At 50.9% G+C, this 21,489-nt stretch overlaps 2 protein-coding genes across 6 annotated transcripts in view; one reads left to right on the forward strand and one right to left on the reverse strand.

The window, feature by feature from the left end:
- The first annotated feature begins 2,583 nt into the window (after positions 1-2,583).
- On the forward strand, positions 2,584-15,638 carry Cd300lg (CD300 molecule like family member g). Of its 3 annotated transcripts, none has more exons than XM_041635916.1 (7): positions 2,584-2,703; positions 4,447-4,779; positions 7,971-8,295; positions 9,700-9,812; positions 11,597-11,649; positions 14,467-14,586; positions 15,032-15,638. In XM_041635916.1, the coding sequence occupies exons 1-7, from the start codon at positions 2,661-2,663 to the stop codon at positions 15,146-15,148; spliced, it is 1,104 nt and encodes a 367-aa protein (XP_041491850.1). In that variant the 5' UTR covers positions 2,584-2,660; the 3' UTR covers positions 15,149-15,638. The 3 variants fall into 3 exon arrangements, with proteins under 3 accessions (XP_041491850.1, XP_041491851.1, XP_041491853.1); XM_041635917.1 differs by having other exon boundaries at positions 7,995-8,295; XM_041635919.1 differs by having other exon boundaries at positions 8,220-8,295.
- A 4,173-nt stretch (positions 15,639-19,811) lies between these two features.
- Positions 19,812-21,489, reverse strand: part of Mpp2 (membrane palmitoylated protein 2) — a 32,049-nt gene continuing 30,371 nt past the window's right edge. For all 3 annotated transcript variants that reach the window (XM_041636044.1, XM_041636046.1, XM_041636045.1), the window contains exon 13: positions 19,812-21,403. In XM_041636044.1, coding sequence (XP_041491978.1) covers positions 21,227-21,403 — 177 coding nt within the window. In that variant the 3' untranslated portion in view covers positions 19,812-21,226. The remainder of the gene's footprint in view (positions 21,404-21,489) is intronic.

Below are 21,489 nucleotides of genomic sequence, written 5' to 3' on the forward strand. Positions count from 1 at the left end.
GGCGTGCGCCACCACCGCCCGGCCCTTTTTTTTTGTTTTTTTGAGACAGGGTTTCTCTGTGGTGTTGGAGCCTGTCCTGGAACTAGCTCTTGTAGAGCAGGCTGGTCTCGAACTCACAGAGATCCGCCTGCCTCTGCCTCCCGAGTGCTGGGATTAAAGGCGTGCGCCACCACCGCCCGGCCCTTTTTTTTTTTGTTTTTTTGAGACAGGGTTTCTCTGTGGTGTTGGAGCCTGTCCTGGAACTAGCTCTTGTAGAGCAGGCTGGTCTCGAACTCACAGAGATCCGCCTGCCTCTGCCTCCCGAGTGCTGGGATTAAAGGCGTGCGCCACCACCGCCCGGCCCTTTTTTTTTGTTTTTTTTTGAGACAGGGTTTCTCTGTGGTGTTGGAGCCTGTCCTGGAACTAGCTCTTGTAGAGCAGGCTGGTCTCGAACTCACAGAGATCCGCCTGCCTCTGCCTCCTGAGTGCTGGGATTAAAAGAGTGCGCCAGCATCGCCCGGCCATGCTTTGTGGTTTTTGGGGTTTTTTTGGGTTTTTTTTTTTTTGTTTGTTTGGTTTGGTTTGGTTTGGTTGGTTTGGGTTTTCAAGACAGGATTTCCCTGCATAGCCCTGCCTGTTCTGGAATTCACTCTATAGACTAGGCAACCTCGAACTCAGAAATTGACCTTCTTTTGCCTCCGGAGTACTGGGATTAAAAGCGCGTGTGCCATCACCGCCTGGTTTAGCTTGGTGGTTTTGTGGGACTCCTAACAGTGGAAGTGGCCATGTCTCTGACTATTTTGCTTACCTTTGGGACCCTTTTTCTCCTACTGGGTTACCTCTCTCAGCATGATATAAGGGTTTGGGCCCAGTCTTAAAACTTATTTTGCAGTCTTTAGTTGATAATCCCTGGGAGGCCTATTCTTTTCTGAAGGAAAACAGAAGCAGTGGGTCTGGAGAAGAGCTGAGGGCAGAGGGGAAACTGGGAGGAGTGGAGGGAGGGGAAGCTGCGGTTGGGATGTATTGTATGAAAGAAGAATAAAGAATTAGAAAGAAAGAAAGAAAGAAAGAAAGAAAGAAAAAAGGTTGTACCAGTACCACTGAACTCCTTAGCTGTGTGGAGAAGCTTATAGATCTCCCTCTCAAAACAATTGTCCATACACACACACTTATGAAACATGGACACTTGTTTAAAATAAGGGTCACAAGACGTCTCGGGGTAAAAAGTGCTTTCCACACAAGCCTGATGACCTCAGTTTGATTCCTGGAAGCCATGAAAAACTGGAAGGTGGACTCCACAAAGCTGTCCTCTGAAAATATAATTTAACATTTTTAGTAAACTAACAACTGAGGGCTGGAGGGATGGCTCGGCCATTAAGAGCTCCTGTTTTTCTTCCAGGACCCAGACTTAATTCTCACCATTCATGGGGTCCTCACAGCGGCCTGTAACTTCAGTCCCGGGAGCTCCAGCGCCCTCTCTCTGAGGGCTCTGCACACACATGGTCCACAGACATAAATGCAGGCAAAACATTCATACACATAAAAAATAAAATGAAAATAAAAGGTTTGCACGCCTTTACTCCCAGCACTCAGGAGGCAAAGGCAGACAGATCTCTGTGAGTTCAGGGCTAGAATGGTCTACAGAGCAAGTTCCAGGACAGCCAGGGCTGTTACACAGAGAAACCCTGTCTCAAAAAAATCAAAATACTAATACTACTTACTACTACTAATAATAAATGAAAATAATAACTCATATTAAAATACTAAAAATAGGGAAATAGTTTTAAGCATGTCATTAGTGATACACTAGTCAATAAATATGCTTCCATATTTAGCACTTGGATACTCAGATCTAGAGGCAAGTCTAACAATTAATAACTTTCCAAACAGTGAGAAGTATACATAAAATTTGGGATGTCAGGGGCTGGAGAGATGGCTCAGTGGTTGAGAGCATTGCCTGCTCTTCCAAAGGTCCTGAGTTCAATTCCCAGCAACCACATGGTGGCTCACAACCATCTGTAAAGACGTCTGGCGCCCTCAACTGGCCTTCAGGCATACAGACAGAATATTGTATACATAATAAATAAATAAATATTAAAAAAAATTGGGGATGTCAGCAACAACTGATTGCTTCAGAATTTGTTTGGTTTTGGTTTTCTCGAGACAGGGTTTCTCTGTATCTTTGGAGCTTGTCCTGAAACTCGCTCTGTAGACCAGGCTGGCCTCGAACTCACAGAAATCTGTCTACCTCGGCCCCCCAAGTGCTGGGATTAAAGGCATATGCCACCACCGCCACCATCGCCCGGCTTGGGGATTCTTAATAGAAGGGAAAGCAGTCTATCAGAGGTTCCTAAAGGCCACGAGGAAAGTTTTCCCCATCAGATCTCGCAGACTCCTGAATGTCACCGGCAGAGCTGTGGTGCTCAGATCTCAGATTAAGGTTAAGCAGGAACTGGGGTTTTGGAGAAGCGTTGGTGCGGGTCTGCAGGCTGCAGTAACGTACACAAGGTTGCAGGAGGAAAAGCAGAGGCGCCTTTGAGACTGGGCTGGACAAGGCGATACACGCCCCTCCCCTCCCTTCCTGGTTCCAGCCCGGCGTTTCTGCTGGAAGCTAAAGCCCCGAGTGGCCCGAAGGAGCGGGCAACTGCAGGCATCTGCTCCCGCCGTGTCCATCACCCACCATGCGGCCTCTAGTCTTGCTGTGGAGCTGCCTGGTGCTCCCAGGTGAGGGGGAATGGCGGTGACAGGGATGGAGGGGCAGGCAGGTGCGGGCCTGAGCTCACTCTTCTGGTCTGCAGAGCCGCTCTTGGTGGGGTGGAGGAAGAAACTTCCCCATTTCATCCCAGCTAAGCCATCCTCAGCCCGGCAACCCTGGGCGCATGCAGCACCTGGTGTTTTTGAGCTCAGACCCAAGCGTCTTCCTCACGCGTATTTGTGGCCTCTGCGCGGATGTGCAGGTGTAAAAGGAGCTGAGCCTCGGATCACAGAGATGCATCTACTTAGCTCGTTAACTCAGCTGACTTAGTTGGATTTCTACTAAACTTACTTCTCTTTCTTTGCTTTCATTTTTTTCTTGCTTTACTTATTTTGAATTTTTAATTTATTATTGTTATCGTGTGTGTGTGTGTGTGTGTGTGTGTGTGTGTGTAAGAGAAGGAGGGAGGGAGGGAGCATGTGTGTTGCACAGCACTCACGAGGTCAGAGTAGAACTTTTAGGTTCTCTCCTTCCACTATGGGATCAGGGGATCAAACTCAGGTCATCAGGTTTTCACCACAAGTGCTCTTACTGCTGAACGTGTGTGTGTGTGTGTGTGTGTGTGTATACATTTACATATACTACACACGGTATATTTAGTTTAGTTAGTTCATTGCAAGAGGGCAAAGGTCTGAAGGGTAGCTAGAACGTACCTGCAGGGGAGCTTTCTTTGCTCTTACCACTTTTATCTTTTATTTCTTTTCTGTAATGCTCAGAGGAGGGTGGAACCTAGGCACTGGAGCACGCTGAGTGAGTGTTCCATGCTAAGCTGCATCCCCCAGCTCCCTTTCCATTGTTTCAGACTTGAACTTGCCCTGATCCCAAGTAGCTGGGCTTCTTCCATTAAGACCTAAAAATCAGGATGCATCTTATAACTGCTCAGTTGGGCGTGTTTGTTTAGTTTTCCCTTAAGAATATATACATTAGGGGCTGGAGAGATGGCTCAGAGGTTAAGAGCATTGCCTGCTCTTCCAAAGGTCCTGAGTTCAATTCCCAGCAACCACATGGTGGCTCACAACCATCTGTAATGGGGTCTGGTGCCCTCTTCTGGCCTGCAGGCATACACACAGACAGAATATTGTATACATAATAAATAAATTTAAAAAAAAAAAAGAATATATACATTAACTCGGGCTGTTTTCTGAAGTCTTTATTACATGTAACCCTCATGTGTGTGTATGCACATACAAGCACGCATTAGTACACAAAAAGGCACAGCACACGTGGAGAGGTCAGCGTACAACCTTTGTAGTCTGTTCTCTTCTTCTTGAGTCTTAGACTCAGTTTGTTGGGCTTAGCAGCAAGTGCCTTTACCCCTTGAGCCATCTGGCCAGCCTGGCTCATGTCTCTCAAATGCAATGAAGGAGAATGTTAATATCCTCTGTAGACGAGAAAACTTAGACGTGTTAAGCAACTTGCCCCACATCACGAAGCTACGGAATGCCAAGGCTGGGATTCAACCCCCCAGGATTCTGAGTCTAGAACTTTTCTATCCCTTTTTTGTCTATCCCTTTCAATTAATGGTGTTTAAGGAAAGAGTGGCAGGATTGTCTTAAGGTTCCCTAGAAGAAGAGAATCCTGGGGCTTTTTCAGGCTGCCTCAGAAGATCTGACGAGAAAGCCTCCCTTCCTCCCTGTGAAATGGGAGCTTCGAGTCTGGGCCGAGTATTTGGATCCATAGACATCCCATCTCCATTCATGCTGTGTTTTCAGGTTATGAAGCCCTGAAGGGCCCAAAGGAGGTCAGTGGATTTGAAGGTGACAGCGTGTCCCTGAAGTGCACCTACGAGAAGAAGGTGAGGGGACGCAGGAAGTACTGGTGCCGAGAGGGTGGCCTCATCCTGTCCCGCTGCTCCGACATTGTCTACTCAGAACAGAACCAGGAGGTGGTACGGGGCCGGATGTCCATCCGAGACAGGCCCCGAGAGCTCTCGATGACCGTGACCATGAGGGACCTAACCATGAAGGACTCGGGGAAGTACTGGTGCGGGATTGACAGACTGGGCTTCGATGAATCTTTTGAAGTGTCTCTCATCGTCTTTCCAGGTAACGAACGGCTCTCCCCGTGGCCTGGGTGGGATGGGCAAGAGGATCTGAACCATGGAAAGTTCCCTATTACAGAAGGGGGCAGACTTGGTGCCAACCTCATCAGGCCTTCTCTAGGACTTGAGGAGTTAGTAGGGACACCTGCTGAGCACCGGAAACAACTCAGATAAGCCTCGGTTGTCCCTTTGCAAGTCTCCCTGTTAGGGTTTCATAGAGCAAAATGTGGTCACACCTGTCGCTCTTGGCCTGGATGTCTTGGGGGAGACAGGATGAGGACAAGATGACCATCTCAGGCAACAAGGAAGGACCTGCAGATTTCCTGTATCACAAATGCTCCCACAACCTTCTGAGCCCAGGCTAACCATGGTCACCTCCCAGGCCCAGCCCGCAGTGTTCCCTAAGCCATGAGCTGGCTTCACTATGCTGATGGTCTCCACGTTTTTTCCACCTTCTGTATGGAGAACCCAGGGGAGGAAAACTAGAGGGTGGCCAGAGTACAGACAGTCCTATCTCAGCCAGTGAGACCTGGGTAGATCTCTGAACCACCACTTCCCACATGGGATACAGAGACACTCCAAGTCACTCAGTGACTGGCCTAAGGTTGAGGCAGGAAGCGGAGCAGGCAGGATTCAAACCCAGATCACTGCAACCTGTCTCTGTTTGAAAGATGGGCCCAGAAGCTAGGACCCATCCTAAGCCCTGGTCTGTCCCCAAAGCCTATTCTCTTTCACTCCTGAGTCTCTATGACAGTTAAGGGAAATAAAAGTAAACAAGCCAGATACTAACAGCAGCAACAAAGCCTCACTGATGAGACTGGAGGGTGTGGCTCAGAGGGCCAGCTAAGGGTAAGACCCTGGGCTGCATCCCTAATGCTGTAGAACAATACTCCTTGAGTGGCTTCTGTTATTCAGAAGGTCCCAGTCTCTTTCATCTCTTAACAGTGCACAGACATCTTTTTTTTTCCCTAATTGTGAATAGCTCTATCTTTATTTTGTTTATTTATTTGGCTTTTTAGATGATGTCTCACTATGCAGCTCTGACTCCTCTGACTGGCCTAGAACTCACAGAGATCTACCTGTCTCTGCCTCCTGAGCACTGGGACTAAGGTCCTGTGCCACCCCGCCCAGCCTAGTGTTCTCTAGTTTTGAGACTCTCTTGTGTCTGGTTCTTGCCCTGAGCTCTTGTCACCTCTCCGAGGTATGTGATCCATGCCTTTTCGTCCTTTCAGGCCAGAGCTGGTTGGCTTCTGATGACAGCTCATCCTGCCAATGATGAGGGCTGTGTCAGTGGGTGTCCCCACAGCCACTGGGGACACTGGCCTGTAATGTTTATAGGTTTCTCTGGTAGCAACACTCCCTCCTGCAAAGCCAGTGTCTATCTGCCAAACATTTAACAACCAGCTCCCAGAATCCCTGCAAAGTTAACTAGCCAGAGGGAACTAGCAGCCTCCAGGACCAATCTAGGCTGGAAATATCCATTATCATATCCTCTATTTCTCATCTTCTGGAGGCCCTAGGCAAGGCACAGAGGCGTAGAAACACACAAAATAGGAAGCTGCTCTTGACTTACAGAAGATTTAGTCGGCTACTTAGAAAAAATACAAGTAAATGACCGAGCGTTAGACTTGAGAGTGGAGAGCAATCCCAGAATGTCCAGGTTGGGTGTCGTCAGAAAAGACCCTGGGATGCTGGCCCTTGAGGAATCCTAGCCCCGTGGGAGACCCTGCAAATCCATAGTTGTAGTCAGAGTTGTCACTAGCTCCCCAGAAGACAAACACGGGATATTGGGGCACACAAAGGAAAGGGAGAATTCCTCCACATTACTGGGACTTAACTTCCGAGCTGATGATGGAAGACAGGGCGGGGGGGGGGGGGGGCAGCAGAGGTGAGGGGGAGCTTTAGGCAGAGGTGTAAGAGAATGGTTTCACAGAGGGACAACCTGGCAAAGGCACAGCAGTAGAAAGGGTGACCCTGAACACAGGGCATCTCTGCGTGGCCCCGTGAGTTCCCCATGGGGAAAGAGGTGACTTTGGTAGGGCGATCTGAAGTCTGAGTTTCAAAGGCCATGAGAAACACACTAAGTAAGCAGACGGTGTTTCAGCTTACAGCTAAAATGGGTAGCCACCGATGGCTTCCAGAGCAGGAGGCAATGGGATCTGATGTGTGTTTTAGAAACGCAGGTGTCCATGCAAAGGGTGGTATGAGAGAAGCAGGCTGGGGCAAGGAACACGGAAGACCTGATCCAATGAGAGACTAATATGGGCAGCAGGTGGGGAAGACCTGATCCAATGAGAGACTAATATGGGCAGCAGGTGGGGAAGACCCGGGATCCACTGGGATCTGCCAGTTATGGCCTCCGATTGGCTCGGAGGAGACAACAGTGGCATCTCTACTGAGAATGAGGGGCCCACTGTGGCAATGTCTGTCTCCCTGAGAGCAGCCTCTCCATTTCCATTAGGAAGAAGGGACAGTCCCACCCCCACTGGCACCCGCTGCCCTACTTCCCCTAACCCCTCCTTCCAGCCTCTCACAGCTACAAGGATCCTGCAGCCCAAGGCAATAGCCTGGCAGACTCAGCTCCCAGAACTGAGTGAGTCAATGGCTTTCCTGACCCTTCTCCAGTTCAGGAAACATAGCGTGAGGGCCTCCCAGCTGTTCCCAACAACCTCAGAAGCCACAGTGGCTCGAAGGAACTGGGCCACTGACTCAGGGCCACGTGGGAAAAGGCTACAGCTGACCCCAAAGCTCTTCCTCGGGATCTGGGGATGAGCCAGACATTGGCCATGACCTCAGACCAGTCTTTGCCACCTTGCTCTCTGCCCAGCTTTTGGGAGCTGAAGGAGGTTAGGCCTTACCGGGACATCTGGGTCAGGAGGTTCAGCGCTGGGCAGATGGAGAAGTTGCTTTTTGGTCAGAGGGGGTGACCCTGGCCTGGATTAAGGGGAGAACCAGGATGTAGGACAGGGCCTTGGGGGTAGGGTCTATGTCTACAGAACAGATTACGCATAGATGCGCCTGGTCCAGGGTCTTCTTGCTCTAAGGGCCTCACTTAGGCCTCTGCTCGCCTTCTGGGAAGCGTTTTAGTTGAGGACATCCTGAGATTAGTTTGAGATTGGAAAGGTTTATGTTCAAATGTCTGGGTGGAGCTCGAGGGCCAGGGAAGGTGCTGAGGTATTGTTTTTGGACTTATAGCTTCTCCTGGTCTCCACCCGACAGTCGTCACAGTCAAGCAGGGGAAGACAGAGGTTAAGGCCCCTGTGTTCACGGAGGAGGCCCCAGCCTGGTCTTCAGGAACCTCCCAGGTTCTCCCAGGAACCTCTCCATATGCTGGGAGTGCTCCTCACACAACAACCCCAGCCTGGTCTGCAGGAACCTCCCCTTCCCCAGGAACCTCTCCATATGCTGGGAGCTCTCCTCACACAGCGACCTCTCCTCATGCAGGGAGCTCCCGCCCAGTCATCTGGCCGCTCAGCATCACACCAAAGGACTCCACGGCCAGTCGTGTCCTCACGTCCAGGTGAGTCCAGGGGACCCAAGGTGACGCTTCAACCTTTCGACTCTCCTTTCTTTCCTCCCGGCAGATAGCTCCTCTGGTGGTGGCCACAGCCTGTGGTTCAGAAGGCAGATTTCAGGCCTCAGTCCCTTCGCAGGGCTCATCTGGACACACAGAGCCATCTGAGGTGAAGGGTCTCCCTTGGACCCAGAAAGCATCTCTCTTCCACTCAGGTCACCCCAGCTCAGGGGTTTCCCTGTATACTTTGCTCTGAGCCCTGGGCTGCATGAAAACATGAAAGCCCTTCACCAACTTTTTCTTGACACAGCTGGGTCCCAGTCTGCAGCAAAGGATTCTGGGGGCTCTCCCTACTCCCAGTTCTTGCCTTTCAGGTCATCACTAGCAGGTTCAGACCAGGCTGAATATGTCCTGTAGGGCTGGGGTACCCCGGGCCGAGCACACAGGGATGATCTCGAAAACACTGGCCCCTCATGCCTTTTGATCTCCTCGGGTGACAGAAACCTGACTGGACACTGAATTAGAGCACTGTGTTGCCGTAAACCGGTGCTGGTGACACCGCCTTCAGGCCAGTGAGCCTCCCCATTTCTTGCCGGATGTGGAGGAGCACACCTGTAATTCCAATTACTCAGAGTTAGGGAGGCCACAAGTTCAAGGCCAGGCTGAGTTCAGTTTGTGAGACCTTGTTTAAAAATAAAAAGTCCTGCTTGTTGAATTGTGTAGTTTAGCAGCAAATATAGCTAGGTACCGTATTAAGATTTGTTCCTAGTGGGAGGAGTATTTAATTTGAGGTAAGTTCTCTCATGTAGCTCAGGCTGGCCTCCAGCTCCCTTAGTAGCCAAGGATGACCTAAACCTCCTGATCTTCCCGATCGTCTATGTCCCAAGTGCAAGGATCGCAATCTTAAATCACCTCACCTGTCTTTGAACTCAGTATCTTTTTTTAATTTATTCATTTATTTTTTATGTGCATTGATGTTTTGTCTGTGTGCGAATGCCTGTGTAAGGATATCAGGAACTATAGTTACGAAGACAGCTGTGAGCCGCCATGTAGGAGGTGGGAGTTGAACCCAGGACCTCTGGAAAAACAATCAGTGCTCTTAACCTCTGAGCCATCTCTCCGGCCCCTGAACTCAGTATCTTAAACATTCCAACTTGTTTGATCCTCACAGCCTTGCTTCATAGGAAGTAAAATCGGTGGTCTGGAAGGTTGTTTAGTCATTTACTCAGAGTGACATGTCCCTGAAATGTCAAGACCAGGGTTCGAACCCAGCGAGCCTCAATTTGGGGCTGCGTTGGCCATCAGGCTAGAAGCTGGCTTTCTCAGCTTATGCATGGGACTCAAGGACATAGATGGCTGATCTGGTAACTGCCACCAGGTTCCTCCAGGCTCCTTTCATCTCTCCTCTAGTGTGTCCATCCCGATTGTCCGCATGATGGCCCCAGTCTGGGTGCTCTTGTCCCTTCTGCTGGCGACAGGTCTGATTGCCTTTGGCAGCCACATGCTCCAGTGGAGAAAGAAAGGTAAGTGATCAACATGGCGGGAGGAGGCTCATGCACAACTGTGATACATCAACCTTGGAAAGATCTGTGGGCCTCAGTGGGTGGGTCTGACAACCTTCTGTTTGCTGTGTGTCCTGGCGCACCCCTTTAGTCTGAGTTCAAGATCAGACTGGTCTACAGAGTGAGTTCCAGGACAGTCAGGGATACACAGAGAAACCCTGTCTCAAAAAAACCAAAACAAAACAAAACAACCTAGCTGTTTCCTTCTGAGAAGCCATGAAGCAGCCAGCACTGGGAAGAACAATTTAACTGGGGATATGGGAGCTCTTTAATAGGAAAGTTCAGGGAGCCAAGATGGAAGCATATACCTATAACCCCAGCGCTTGGAAGGTGGAGAAAGAAGGGGCAGAAGCTTAAGGACAGTCTCGGACACATCATGAGTTCAATACTAGCCTGGTCTGCCGGTCTAAACAAACAAACAAATGAGCAAACAGAGCAAAAGAGCTAGCAAAGCTGATTTTAACAATAACAATTAAGTTTCATTCAATTCAGTATACCTGAAACATGACCAATTCAGCACGGAACCAATGCTAAGATATTAAGGAAATCTGGACATTGTAGTGTATGCCTGTTGTCTCAGCTATTCACACTGAGGCAGGAGGATCAGTTGAGTCCAGGAATTTGAAAACAGCCTGAACAGTACAGCCAGACCCCATCTCAAAACCTCAACAAAATTTGATGTTCATACCCTACACTGTGGTTGTTGTTGTTTTTGTTTTTGTTTTTTTTTTTTTCATGTTGAGCCTTTGGAAGTTTAGGTATGATTTCACATGACCACATTCCCGTGCTGGGTGACAAGCGTGGCTTCTGGCTCCTGTGCTGGATGTTAGAGGTCAAGCAGATTACATAATGCCATGGTATTAAGAGTGCCAGGAACCAGGCGAGGTCCTGCATCTCATCTCCATTAACTTATTGTGCTGTGGGGTACCCCGTCTTATAGTGGAGGAAAGTGGACGCTTAGGCAGCTTGCCTTGTGTTTGAAGGCCTAGGAAATAGTAGAGCCAGAAAGAGTCCTACAGTGGCATCCCAGAGAAGGTGGGCCTGGGGCTTTCCCAGGCCTGCTTCCGACCTTGTAAGAAATCTCAGCTTATTCGTGTCCCCAGGTCCCCTCATAGGAGACCAGAAGGGAGCACACAGGGTGGGAATCGCCTCAACTCTGAAGCCACTTCGCATCTTACTTCTGGAATTATGGTTCCCCAGCAAGCAGCAGCGCCCCCTTTGGTAGCCTGGTAGAAATGCAGAGTCTCAGAGCTCAATTCAGAACCTGTGTGTGATCATCCGGGTACCTGTGGTGATCGTCTGGATCAAACAAAATTCATGTTACGTGGCTTCTGAAGAGATACCTCACGTGATGTGAGGGAAGAACTTCTCACTCATGGCTAGGAAGTGAAAAGAAGACAGGCCCACAGACACCTTCAAAAAGATGCCCCCTAGGTCCCACCTCTTGTAAGTTTTACCACTCTCAAGTTGAAGACCAGGCCTCCCATGAGACAAGTTGCATCAAGCTGAAGATGTCCCCCATGCTTATTAAGGTTCAAGAAGTGAACACGGTTTCCTCATCCACTAGTTCTCATAGATCTCAAATGCCGACTCCTTCCTAAAAGGCCAAGCTAGACAGGGTGTCCTGCTTCAGGGCCTCCTAGCTCCCTCTGGGAAGCCCCCCATACACGGGTGACATGACCTTCTGCATTCTGGGAATGACTCAAGGTCTTCCTGGTCTCAAGGTTCTCCTGGGTCTCTTTCAGCTTGGCTGGCCATGGAGACACAGAGGAACGAGAAGGTCTACCTCCCAGCTTCGGTAAGGACCCAGGGAGCCAAAGTCTGAGATCAACCCCTCTGGGGCCTACCTAGGTCAGACTTCCAGACCCATCTCTGTGCCCACCCAGAGGCAGAGCTCACTCCCAGCCTTGAAAGGATCTGTGGGAGTCTCCAGACCGGCCCTTTAGGGTGTGAGCTCCTTGGCATGCCCATGATTGACCCTGATGCCCACCTGGAATCAGGCAGGGTCACCAAGAACCAGGTAGGCATCGTTCCACCAAGCGGGTACCCTCTTCCCACACTTTTTAGAATCATGGTTCTTCAGCACTGGAGTGAGAAGGATCCCTGTGGATCTCGGGTCAGTGTGTATCTCAACTCTGATCCCATCTCACCTGCTAGTGGGGTTGGAGATGGGATCTCCCAGACTCCGCTTCCAACCCAATCTTGTAGGGCTAGGGCTGGGAACCCACAGCCCATCAGAGCACAAGGGCCTTTCAAACATGACTCCATTGTACTTCTACAAATGAAACCGAGGCCCAGAGAGTACGAAGGTCTGGCCCAAACCCACACAGCCGCACTCGGATTTCTCAATTCTTTTAAAAGATTCATTTATTTTATTTTACGTGTATGAGTATTTTGCCTGCATGTATGTTTGTGTGCCACATGTGTGCCTGGCGCCCACGGGACCCAGAAGAGGGTCAAGTTGCAGACAATTGTGAGCCACCGAGTGGGTACTGGGAACCAAACCCAGATTCCCTATAAGAAAAGCCAGTCAGTCCTCTTAATCATGAAGCCATCTCTCTAGCCCCAGATTTATCAATTCTTCTTTAATTTCTCAAAACATTTTTTCTGGTCCTCCACTGATTCTGAGGCCATGCTACTCAGGTTTGGCTGCTCAAGGACCCAGTTGTGAGCAGAACACCCTGGGAACCAGTGGGAGTGGGGACTCGGGAGGGGGGGATGTACAGAGGTTCCTGTACATATCTTCCTGAAGAACCAAGCCGTCCAACTTCCCAGGCCAGTGCTTGCCCCCTACCCCCTGCCCCCAATATGCTGCAGAATTGTATTTGAGAAACAAAATCCTACCTTGCCTTGCCTGATGCCCTGCCCCAAAATCCACCCACTTACTGAGGCATTTCAACTTTATTCTTCCCAACATGGGGCCAGGGAAAGGGGAATATCATCCCCTTCTTTCCTGGCGTCAGTAAAGACAAAAGACTCCAGGCAGATACCCAGGGGAGGGCTGAGTGGGGATGGGCTCTTCCTTGACTTAGGAAGCAGCTGTTGTTGTCTCAGGAAGTGGAACAAGGCCAAAAGTGGCTAAGGGGAGTGAGGCAAAAGTCATGGGAACAGAGGCCACCCTGGGCCACCTTCAGAGCTCAGCCTTCTGGGGTGGAGATGGCTCATCAGGAGAGTGCTGGGGTTCAGAAAACCAGCCACGGTTGGGTGTGGGGGTGTCTCCTGTCCTGCCACTGTGGGCAGGGCTGATTCCAGCCTGGGGCACCTGAGCTCCCCCTGCAGCCATAGGAAGGAGCAAGAAAGAGCTCAGGGCAGTTTGAGCAGAAGGAAACTGAGTAGCAGCCCCTTTAGGTAGAAAGATAGGAGAGAGGGGACCTTGAAGGTCAGAGGCCATTGTCACCAAAACGTAGTCAGTCAAAGACACGGGCTTTGTTTGGTGGAGTCCCCATTTCTGCAGTCTTCAGCAGAGGTCGGGGGAAGACACAGGAGTGGTTGGGGATTTTCTTTGCACACACTCACAACAAAGAAGGAAGAGGACACTTGTCCTGTAAGAGGCCAAAGGAACTGACGAGGATAGTGGCACAGACCTGGCATCCAGGACGCAGGAGGCCGAGGAAGGAGGGTTGCTGTCCAAGGCAAGCCTGGGGTACACATGGCAGAAACAGAGGTGAGAGCAGGCAGTGGGGGCTTGACCCCTTGTCGTTTCTATGGGGGCAGGCAGTGTTATTTCCTCCATTTTATAGACATAGCAACAGAGACTCAGAGAGGGTAATTCTATGCGCACAGTAACACAGCTTGAGAAAAACAGAACTAGACAAAACCACCCAAGGTCTATGAGGCTGGCTGCTGTGCTGTCCATCCTTCCACACTGAAGTGCAAGGGTTGGAAGAATTCAGTCATATGTACTGCCCAAGGCTGGTCCCGCAGACTCCAGAAAAAGAACCATTTTTCTTCCCTAAGCATGGGATAGTCACAGACCAAATGCCTCCTGTGCTGTTTGTATCTGGTGAATCTTTGAGGCCCACGAAAACCAGCAGACAGCCTGCTTGTTCCCTCTGGTTACAAAGGAATAACACGATTAAAACAAAACAAACCATTCCAGAAGTTTCTGATCACTGGGTGGTAAGATGCTGTCCGGAGACTGCGGGCGCAGCTCACTTGGTGGAGTGCTTGCCTGGTGTGCACAAAGCAAGCCAGCCTCAGCTGAGGGTGGCGGTGCACATCTGAGACGCCAGCCCTCAACAAGGTCATCCTTAGCTATAGAAGGAATTCAAAGCCAGCCTAGGAAGTGTGAGACCCACTGGCCTTTATTCCCAGTATCCGGGAGGCACAGGAATCTCTGTGTGTTCAAGGCCAGCCTAGTCTACGTAGCAAGTTCTAAGTCATCCAGGATTACTTGGCGAAGTCATGTCTTTAAAATTAGTGCTATTTGGATTGTGTGACCCTGAGAAGTAACATGTATTCAAGCTTTTAGCTTGCCAAGGTAACACCCAGGTGCCAGAAGTCATATGACAACCAGAACTATGTCCTTCCTCTCTAGCTCCTCTGGGCTTAGTTCCAGACTGTCTATGCTGCTAAGAACAGGCTGTCCTGAGTTCTGACCGAGTTCCTCTTACAGCCACCAGGGAACAACTGGGTGCCTGAAGATGCCATGATCAACCTTGCAGTGCCTCCCGAGTGTCTCAGCAATGCCAACGCCTCCGCTGTGCCCTTCACGGAGACCCAGCACCTCGGCCAGGTGTGGACAGAAGGGCTCTGGAAGCCACGCTAGCTGACACCACTGAGATAATGGGGACAAGGCGGGGAGGGCTCTTCCCTAGAAGCCCCACCCCCACATCTGTCCATCTAGCCTGTCAAAACCGTAATAAGACTAGGTCATTTCCCCCAGGCTCCAAACTTCACGATCTCCTCTTCCAGGCTCAGAGAATTCTTTAATAGCATGTTGGGTGTCTGTTTAAAGAGTTCTCAGCTGAGCGGGGCATTGTGGTACTTGTCTGTAATCCTAACAGTAGGGAGTCTGTGGTCAGAGGGAGGAGCTGGGGGATTAGAAGCCAGTTTACATGGTGAGACCCTGTCTCAGACCCATGCGCTACAGACAAGAGATGAGGGGGCGGGGGCTCTGCTGGAGTGGAGACCTCACCACCGCCAGGCTCTGCTTTTCAACCTCACCATCATACCTCCAGGCTACAGAGGAAGAGGCAGCCCCTTCCCTGGACACCAAGGAGGATGAGGACGCAATGGCAGCCCCTCCCCTGCAGGTGTCCGCACAGGAACTGGCTTCCGAGTTCATCTCTGTATAACCGCAGAATGGCCCGTGGTCAGGCTCCATAAAGCTGAACCGCTGAGTTTGCACGAATTCGCCGGCTCTGCTCACACTCCAGGGCTCCATCCACCTTCCTCCAGGCTCCCTGCTTGTGTGCCCCAGAATGGTAACGAAGTGAATCTGTGGACCCCGAAGCCCAGTGTGGACGTAACAATTCCAGCCAATGGCTGAGACCTCCCCAGCATATTCTAATCTCTAGGAAGAGTGCGCAGCTGCGGACCTTCACCTGGGCCTGGCAAGGCTCAGTAGATGAGGGCTGAGTTTGTATGGGTTCCAGGAAATTTCCTGGGCGTCGGTGCCCAGCAACCGTCCCTCCTCCCATCCCCTGCAAATCCCACCTTCGCTTCCCTCCATTCTCTTGCCGCAGCTGCTGTGGAGGAGACAACATACGTGTGTATAAAACATATGTGTTTATAAACCACCTGCATTCTGGCCCTTCAGAACAATCATTAAAACAGAATTACCGAGCCCCGCCCCAAACCATCTGGAGGGCAAGGCTGGGTCTTCACCAGTGGTTCTGACAAGTGACCAAGATTCCCACACTTGAGCCTGAGGGATCCTCTGCTTCCTCTAGCCTGAGTCTTTCTTCCTTCTCTCTTTCACTGTGAGGTCAGCTGTCTCTCCTCCTCCTTCCTCACAACCCTGTATTCCAGGCTTTGGAAGGACATTGGAGAAAAGTTCTCTGTCCAAACGGGGCTACTACTCCATGGGCTCTGGAGGTTTGGGGAGGAAGAGGAAAGCAGAGTGGGGTGGGAAGGGGAGGGGGCAGGAAGAAACAAGACTCCAGTTAGCAGAGGATAATGCTAAAGCCAGGCCAGCTGGATGAGGGAAAGACGGTCTGGCTCAACTCTTTGCTTCCCTTTTACTATTTCGTTTTGAAAACACTGAGAGGGAGGTGTTCAGCACGTAAAACATAGAAACACAGGGGAAAAGACAAAAAGGGGGGGCAGTGTTTTTAAGGTCATCTATAACCTCACCAAGCCCTGTTGGCACCCTGACTGCACTTGGCTGGATCCTCCTCCTTTCTCCTCCATGCATTTTGAAGTTGCTCCTTTCACAGAGGGGTCACCCCATCCCACATTATCCCATCATAAGCATTCCTACAAACCTTGTACAATAAACTGTTTCTCAGCTGCATTAGCATATAGGTGTGCCTCAGTTTACCGAACCAGTTCTCTGTCACTAGCTGTGAATCTTTATGCAGGAGCAATAACTGCCATTGGAAATCTCTAGAAGGAGTTGAGAGAACATGTGGTCCTGAGAAAAAGAATATTTTCTTTTCTCTCTCTCTCTCTCTCTCTCTCTCTGTTTGTTTTTTTTTGGGGGGGGGTTGTTCGTTTTGTTTTTGTTGTTTGAAACAGGGTTTCTCTGTAGCTTTGGAGTCTGTCCTGGAACTCGTTCTGTAGACCAGGTTGGCCTCAAACTCACAGAGATCCACCTGCCTCTGCCTCCCGAGTGCTGGTATGAAAGACGTGTGTCCCTCCTCTCCTAACCTCTCCTGGAGGGATGACTCAGTAGGTAAAGCATTTGTTGTGCAAGCAAGAGGACCCCAGAGAGTTCCAGTTCCTTGTAACAGCCTCACTGTGAGTCTGTACCCCAGTGCTGGAGGGAAGATGGCAAAGCCCAAGAGCATGGTAGCCAGGACATCAACCTCTAGATTCCCTAAGAAACGATCTCAAACCTAGAGGAAGACAGCCGGTGCAGACCTCTGGCCTGTACGGGGCACGGGCAAGTGAAACCCCCCTCACGGGGGAGGGGGAGGGAGGAAGAGACAGACAGACAGACAGACAGACAGACAGAAAGAGACAGAGAGAGATAGAGAGACAGAGAAAGAGAAGGGGGAAGGGAGGGAGAGAGAGAGAAGGGGGAGGGAGAGAGACAGAAATACAGAGAGATAGAGAGACAGAGAGAGACAGAGAAGGGGAAGGGAGGGAGAGAGAGGGAGAGAGGGGGAGAGAGGGGGAGAGAGAGAATATGTACCTACAAGAATGCAGGCCATGCAAATCCATTAATACATTAAAAATTGGGATAAGCAGTGCCCCCAGGCAGTTAGCAGAGAACACCCAAAAAAGAAGTTCATCCAAAATGGACTTTCCAACCTGACAAAGTAGCACACACCAGTAATCCAGATTTTAGGAGGTGAGAGAGAAGAATTCCAAGCTCAAGACTAGTCTGTGCTGTATGATGAAACCCTGCTTCAAGACACAACATAAATTAAAGCATGCTGGTGCTTAAGAGTGACTGATGGAAAAGAAACACCTCTCTCTCTCTCTCTTTCTCTCTCTCTCTCTCTGTGTATGTTATAAACACAATTATTATGTGTCAATTTTTAAAACTATATTTTTAAAAACTATTAACAAAAAAGTCAGGAAGCATGGTGTTGCATGCCTTTAATCCTAGGAGGCAGAAGCAAGTGGATCTCTGTGAGTTCGAGGCCAGCCTGTTCTACAGAGTGAGTTCCAGGACAGCCAGGGTTATGGAAAGACCCTGTGTCAAAAAAAAAAAAAAAAAAAAAACCTAATAATTTCTTTCAGACTATCTGTCTTTAATTTAGGAAAACGTCTTAATGTCAACTGGAAGCTAAAAAGACGTTTTCTCAATCCCAAAAGTGTGGCAAACAAGGAATGACGATGGTCAGCTAACCCGGCCTCACTCCGGGAGCTTCTAAAACAAAGCACCTCTCAAAGCTCACTCAGTACCGGGGATCTGCTGACTGCCTTCACTCCTCCACAGACTACATTTCCCAGCCTTCCTTTCAGTATCCTGGGACTGGGGACCAGGTTCTAATGGACAAGTGGCCACTGCACACAGGGACTGCCTCAGAGACCTGCAGTCATAATGGCGGGATGGTGTACCACGACTCCCTCCTGCAGAACTTTGGGTGGAAAGGATGCTGATGCCCTGGACCACACATACTGCTGTGGTGGAACCCCTGGGAGGTGTGATGTGTTGCTGCTGATAGAGGGATCTAAAGAGTGACACTCCAGTGTCGTCTCCTGCCGTCAGGTGAGCACCCAGAACCCCTGCGCATTATCACTGAGAGACTGTGGAACTTTCACAGAGGGTGAAGCCAAGCCCTAGGGAGGCAGGGGCGATTGCTGAAGGACACAGGAGTTCCACATGGAGTTGTGTGGATTGGCCATGGAGACCCTGAGTCCTTTGTTCCCTGATGCTCACAGCTCCCAGGCATAAGCTCTTAATATACAGCTCAGAGGGGCAAGACAGGGGAGGAAGACACCATAGTCAGTCCATCTTCCATTCTAGAAACATTGTTAGGTTTTTAAACCCAGGGCAAATGGCTAAGGACTATGTAGCATAGAGCAAATACTGGCCACCAGGTTCTCCCTGCATCCCTTGGTCCCTACCTACTGTTGAGGGCCCTTTTGGCTGGCACACCCAGCTCCCTACCCTGAACTCCCGGGAGTGGGGGTGCTGAGCTGCTCTTCCCTATATAATCCAGCCATCTTGGTTACTAGCTCTCTTTGTATGATGGGCCTTCTAGCCGCTGTACCTGGCTTCCCCTCTCTCTCCTCTCTCTTCCCCTCCCCTCCTCCTCATATGGCAGAGCTCAATCTGATCATGTCCACTGTTCTCCCCCAGATGTCCCTGTCCCTGCCTCTGGCTAGACTCTCCCACATGTCTGCAATAAACCTCCTCCACCACACCTAGGAGGAGTCATGTGCTTTTCTTTTCCTTTCTTTTTTTTTATTCTGCTATCTGTGCTGTATTCCCTAACCTGCACCTTCTCACCAAACCATCTACCCAACCCCCCAATCAAAGACCAACGGAGTCCAGAAACATATGCTTTCACATTTAATCAAAGGAAAAGAAAGAAAACTTAAGAATTAGATGGCTGGCGGAGGTAACAAAGGAAGGGTAATGGGTTGAGGCTGAGCGTGGACCATGGGGGGCAGGGTCCTCCTTCTCCCGAGGTCCACGGTAGGAAGGGAGGGAGGACAGACTCACAGAGCTAGCTCGGTGGGCACCAACATGTTCTAACTAAAGGGCTGTGCCAGGTGAGCTGAGGAGGCTCCCAGCCTCTATTCCCACGGGGCCAGCACTTGAAAGGGGTGTTTGTCGGGCTCAGCGGGAGAGGTAGGAGGCTGTTCAGAGAGGAGGGACCCAACCCTGGCCCTTGCACATTACCGGGGATGCTGTGAGGATCACTACTCCACTGGGTATCCAGAGGGAAGGACTGGTACCAACTCTCCAGCATGGTGCCCACCAGACCCCTTAGAGACCCTGGTCTTTTGGTCAGAGGGCTTTGTGGGTTAATCGGGGCGGGGGGGGGGGATCAGGGGCTGCTCTGACCCCTACACTAGTCCTCCAGGGGAGGAGGAAACTGGCAAACAGGGAAATGTGCCGTTTCTCTCGCGCTACCAGTCCCCTTAGGCTAAGTGAGGGTCAGGGTCGCAGCAAGATGCTGAACAGAAGGACAGGACATTGACGGATTGGGGACAAGGTGGGGAGGTGACTGCATGGGTATGGGCAGAGCTGTGCAAATGAGCAGCAGGCCGTCCACCTCTAGTCTGGTTTGCACGTCCAATGGCAATGCAAATGAGGCTTCTAATATAATAAATATATTTCTAGCATTTGTAATAAATATTCTGTTTATTCTCCCTCCCTCCCCTCCCCTCTCCTCCCCTCCCCTAGGAAATGGGCACACAGTGGTTCAGGGGTCAGCTTGGGCTGGCACTGCAGCAAAGACTGACACTCAGGAGAACTGGGAGGCACAGGGTGGGGGTGCCGGGGGGGGGTCCCTGAGAGGACAGGAGCCCCCTCAAGAAGGATGAGGGATGAGATGTCTCCGGATGTCAAGGACAAGAGTTTTTAAAAGGATTCTCCTAATTTACAAAATCACCCTCCTCGAGGACTAAAGGCTGGTACTTAGGATAGGGGACAAGAGGAGAGTAGAGGAAGGCCCGAGCTCTGGGGGCCTCAATGGACCAGCTCCAAGAAAAAGCAGTCCTCTGCCTCCCCTCAAACCAAACCACATCTGTGCATATGCACACACACGTACAACACACACACACCAAGGCCAGGAACGCTGACCAGCACCTCAGCAGGCAGAGCCACAGACTGCCCAGCCTGGAGTGCCAATGGCTCTCCCTTGGAGTTGTGTGGCAAGTGCTACTAAAGCTAGCCTGTCTGTTTCCAAGCCCAGACTCACAGTCTCTCCACCCCATCTTCAAGTCCAAGCTTACCAGCCCTAATGCCAGGGGCCACCGAGATCCATTCAGAGAAAAGCTCAAAGCGAACAGAGCCTGGTGTGGGCTGTGGAGCCGGGAGTCCTTTAGGTCCCAGCAACGGAGGGTTCAGCTTTCTAGGCCCTATTCCCAACCTGGGCTAAGCCTCCTGCCACCTGCCAGTCGCAATGTTTGGGGAGCAGGGCTTATAAAAGAGGGACGGACACATGAAGAAAGTTCGTGGAGAGACTTTGGCAGTGAGAAGCTAGGAATAAAGGAGGGACCAGGCTACGTTTGCTCCTGGAGGAGCTGAGGCCCGTGCCACCAGCTACAACGGCTGGCTCAGGATGGGACTTCCCCAGTCTCTAAAACAGCCCAGACTGACACCACTGCCCAGTGGTCTGAGTACCTGGCCACAGGAGAACAGCCCAAGGCTGTTGCAAGGACTATAGGAAGGAGTGGGAGGGGCCAGGGAACAGGGTGGGTGTGGCCAGCCCCAAGGAGAACAGGCTGGTAGGGTCCTAGACCTACTGACCACAAGGTCCAAGCAGTTCTGCTCTTCCCTGGTCTGAGCATCCCAGGAGGGACTCTGAGATGCTCCTGGACACAGCATGATCCTTAGAGAGGGATGTCTGGTGGCCAGTGGGCATCGGGAGTGGGCAGCACCTGGGTACAGAGGTACCCTATGAACACCCACCTCCCTGGCAGTGCACACCTCTGGACTGAAGCCTGTTGGGAACTGTGATCCAGGGAAAACCAGGGATGGGATGGGGGGGTGAGGAGATCGTTATCGGGGCAGGGGGTGTCACAAGTGGGCTGAAGGATGGATGGATTCCCAACCAGGCAGGGAGCAAGGTCCAGAGCAGAGCTCAGTACACCCAGCTGACGGGCACCCACTGGGGCTCTGTCCGAAGCTTCTCCATGGCAGCCTGGAGCTCACGAAAGGTCCTCTCCAGATTGCTGTTGACCAGGCTGAGGTCGAAGTAGTGCCCGTATCCCCTCTGGATGCGGCTGCTCTCCTCCACTGTCCGCCTCAGATCTGCCTCCTGTCCCACACAAGAGGCTTCGTCAGTGCCTCCTCCTTGCCCCCATATTCAGAGGAATCTACAACCTGCCTACCTCACCACAAAGT

The sequence above is a fragment of the Microtus oregoni genome, unplaced genomic scaffold (assembly GCF_018167655.1).
Source record: "Microtus oregoni isolate MIOR12 unplaced genomic scaffold, Mior012 000048F_ref0000485, whole genome shotgun sequence".
NCBI lineage: Eukaryota > Metazoa > Chordata > Mammalia > Rodentia > Cricetidae > Microtus > Microtus oregoni.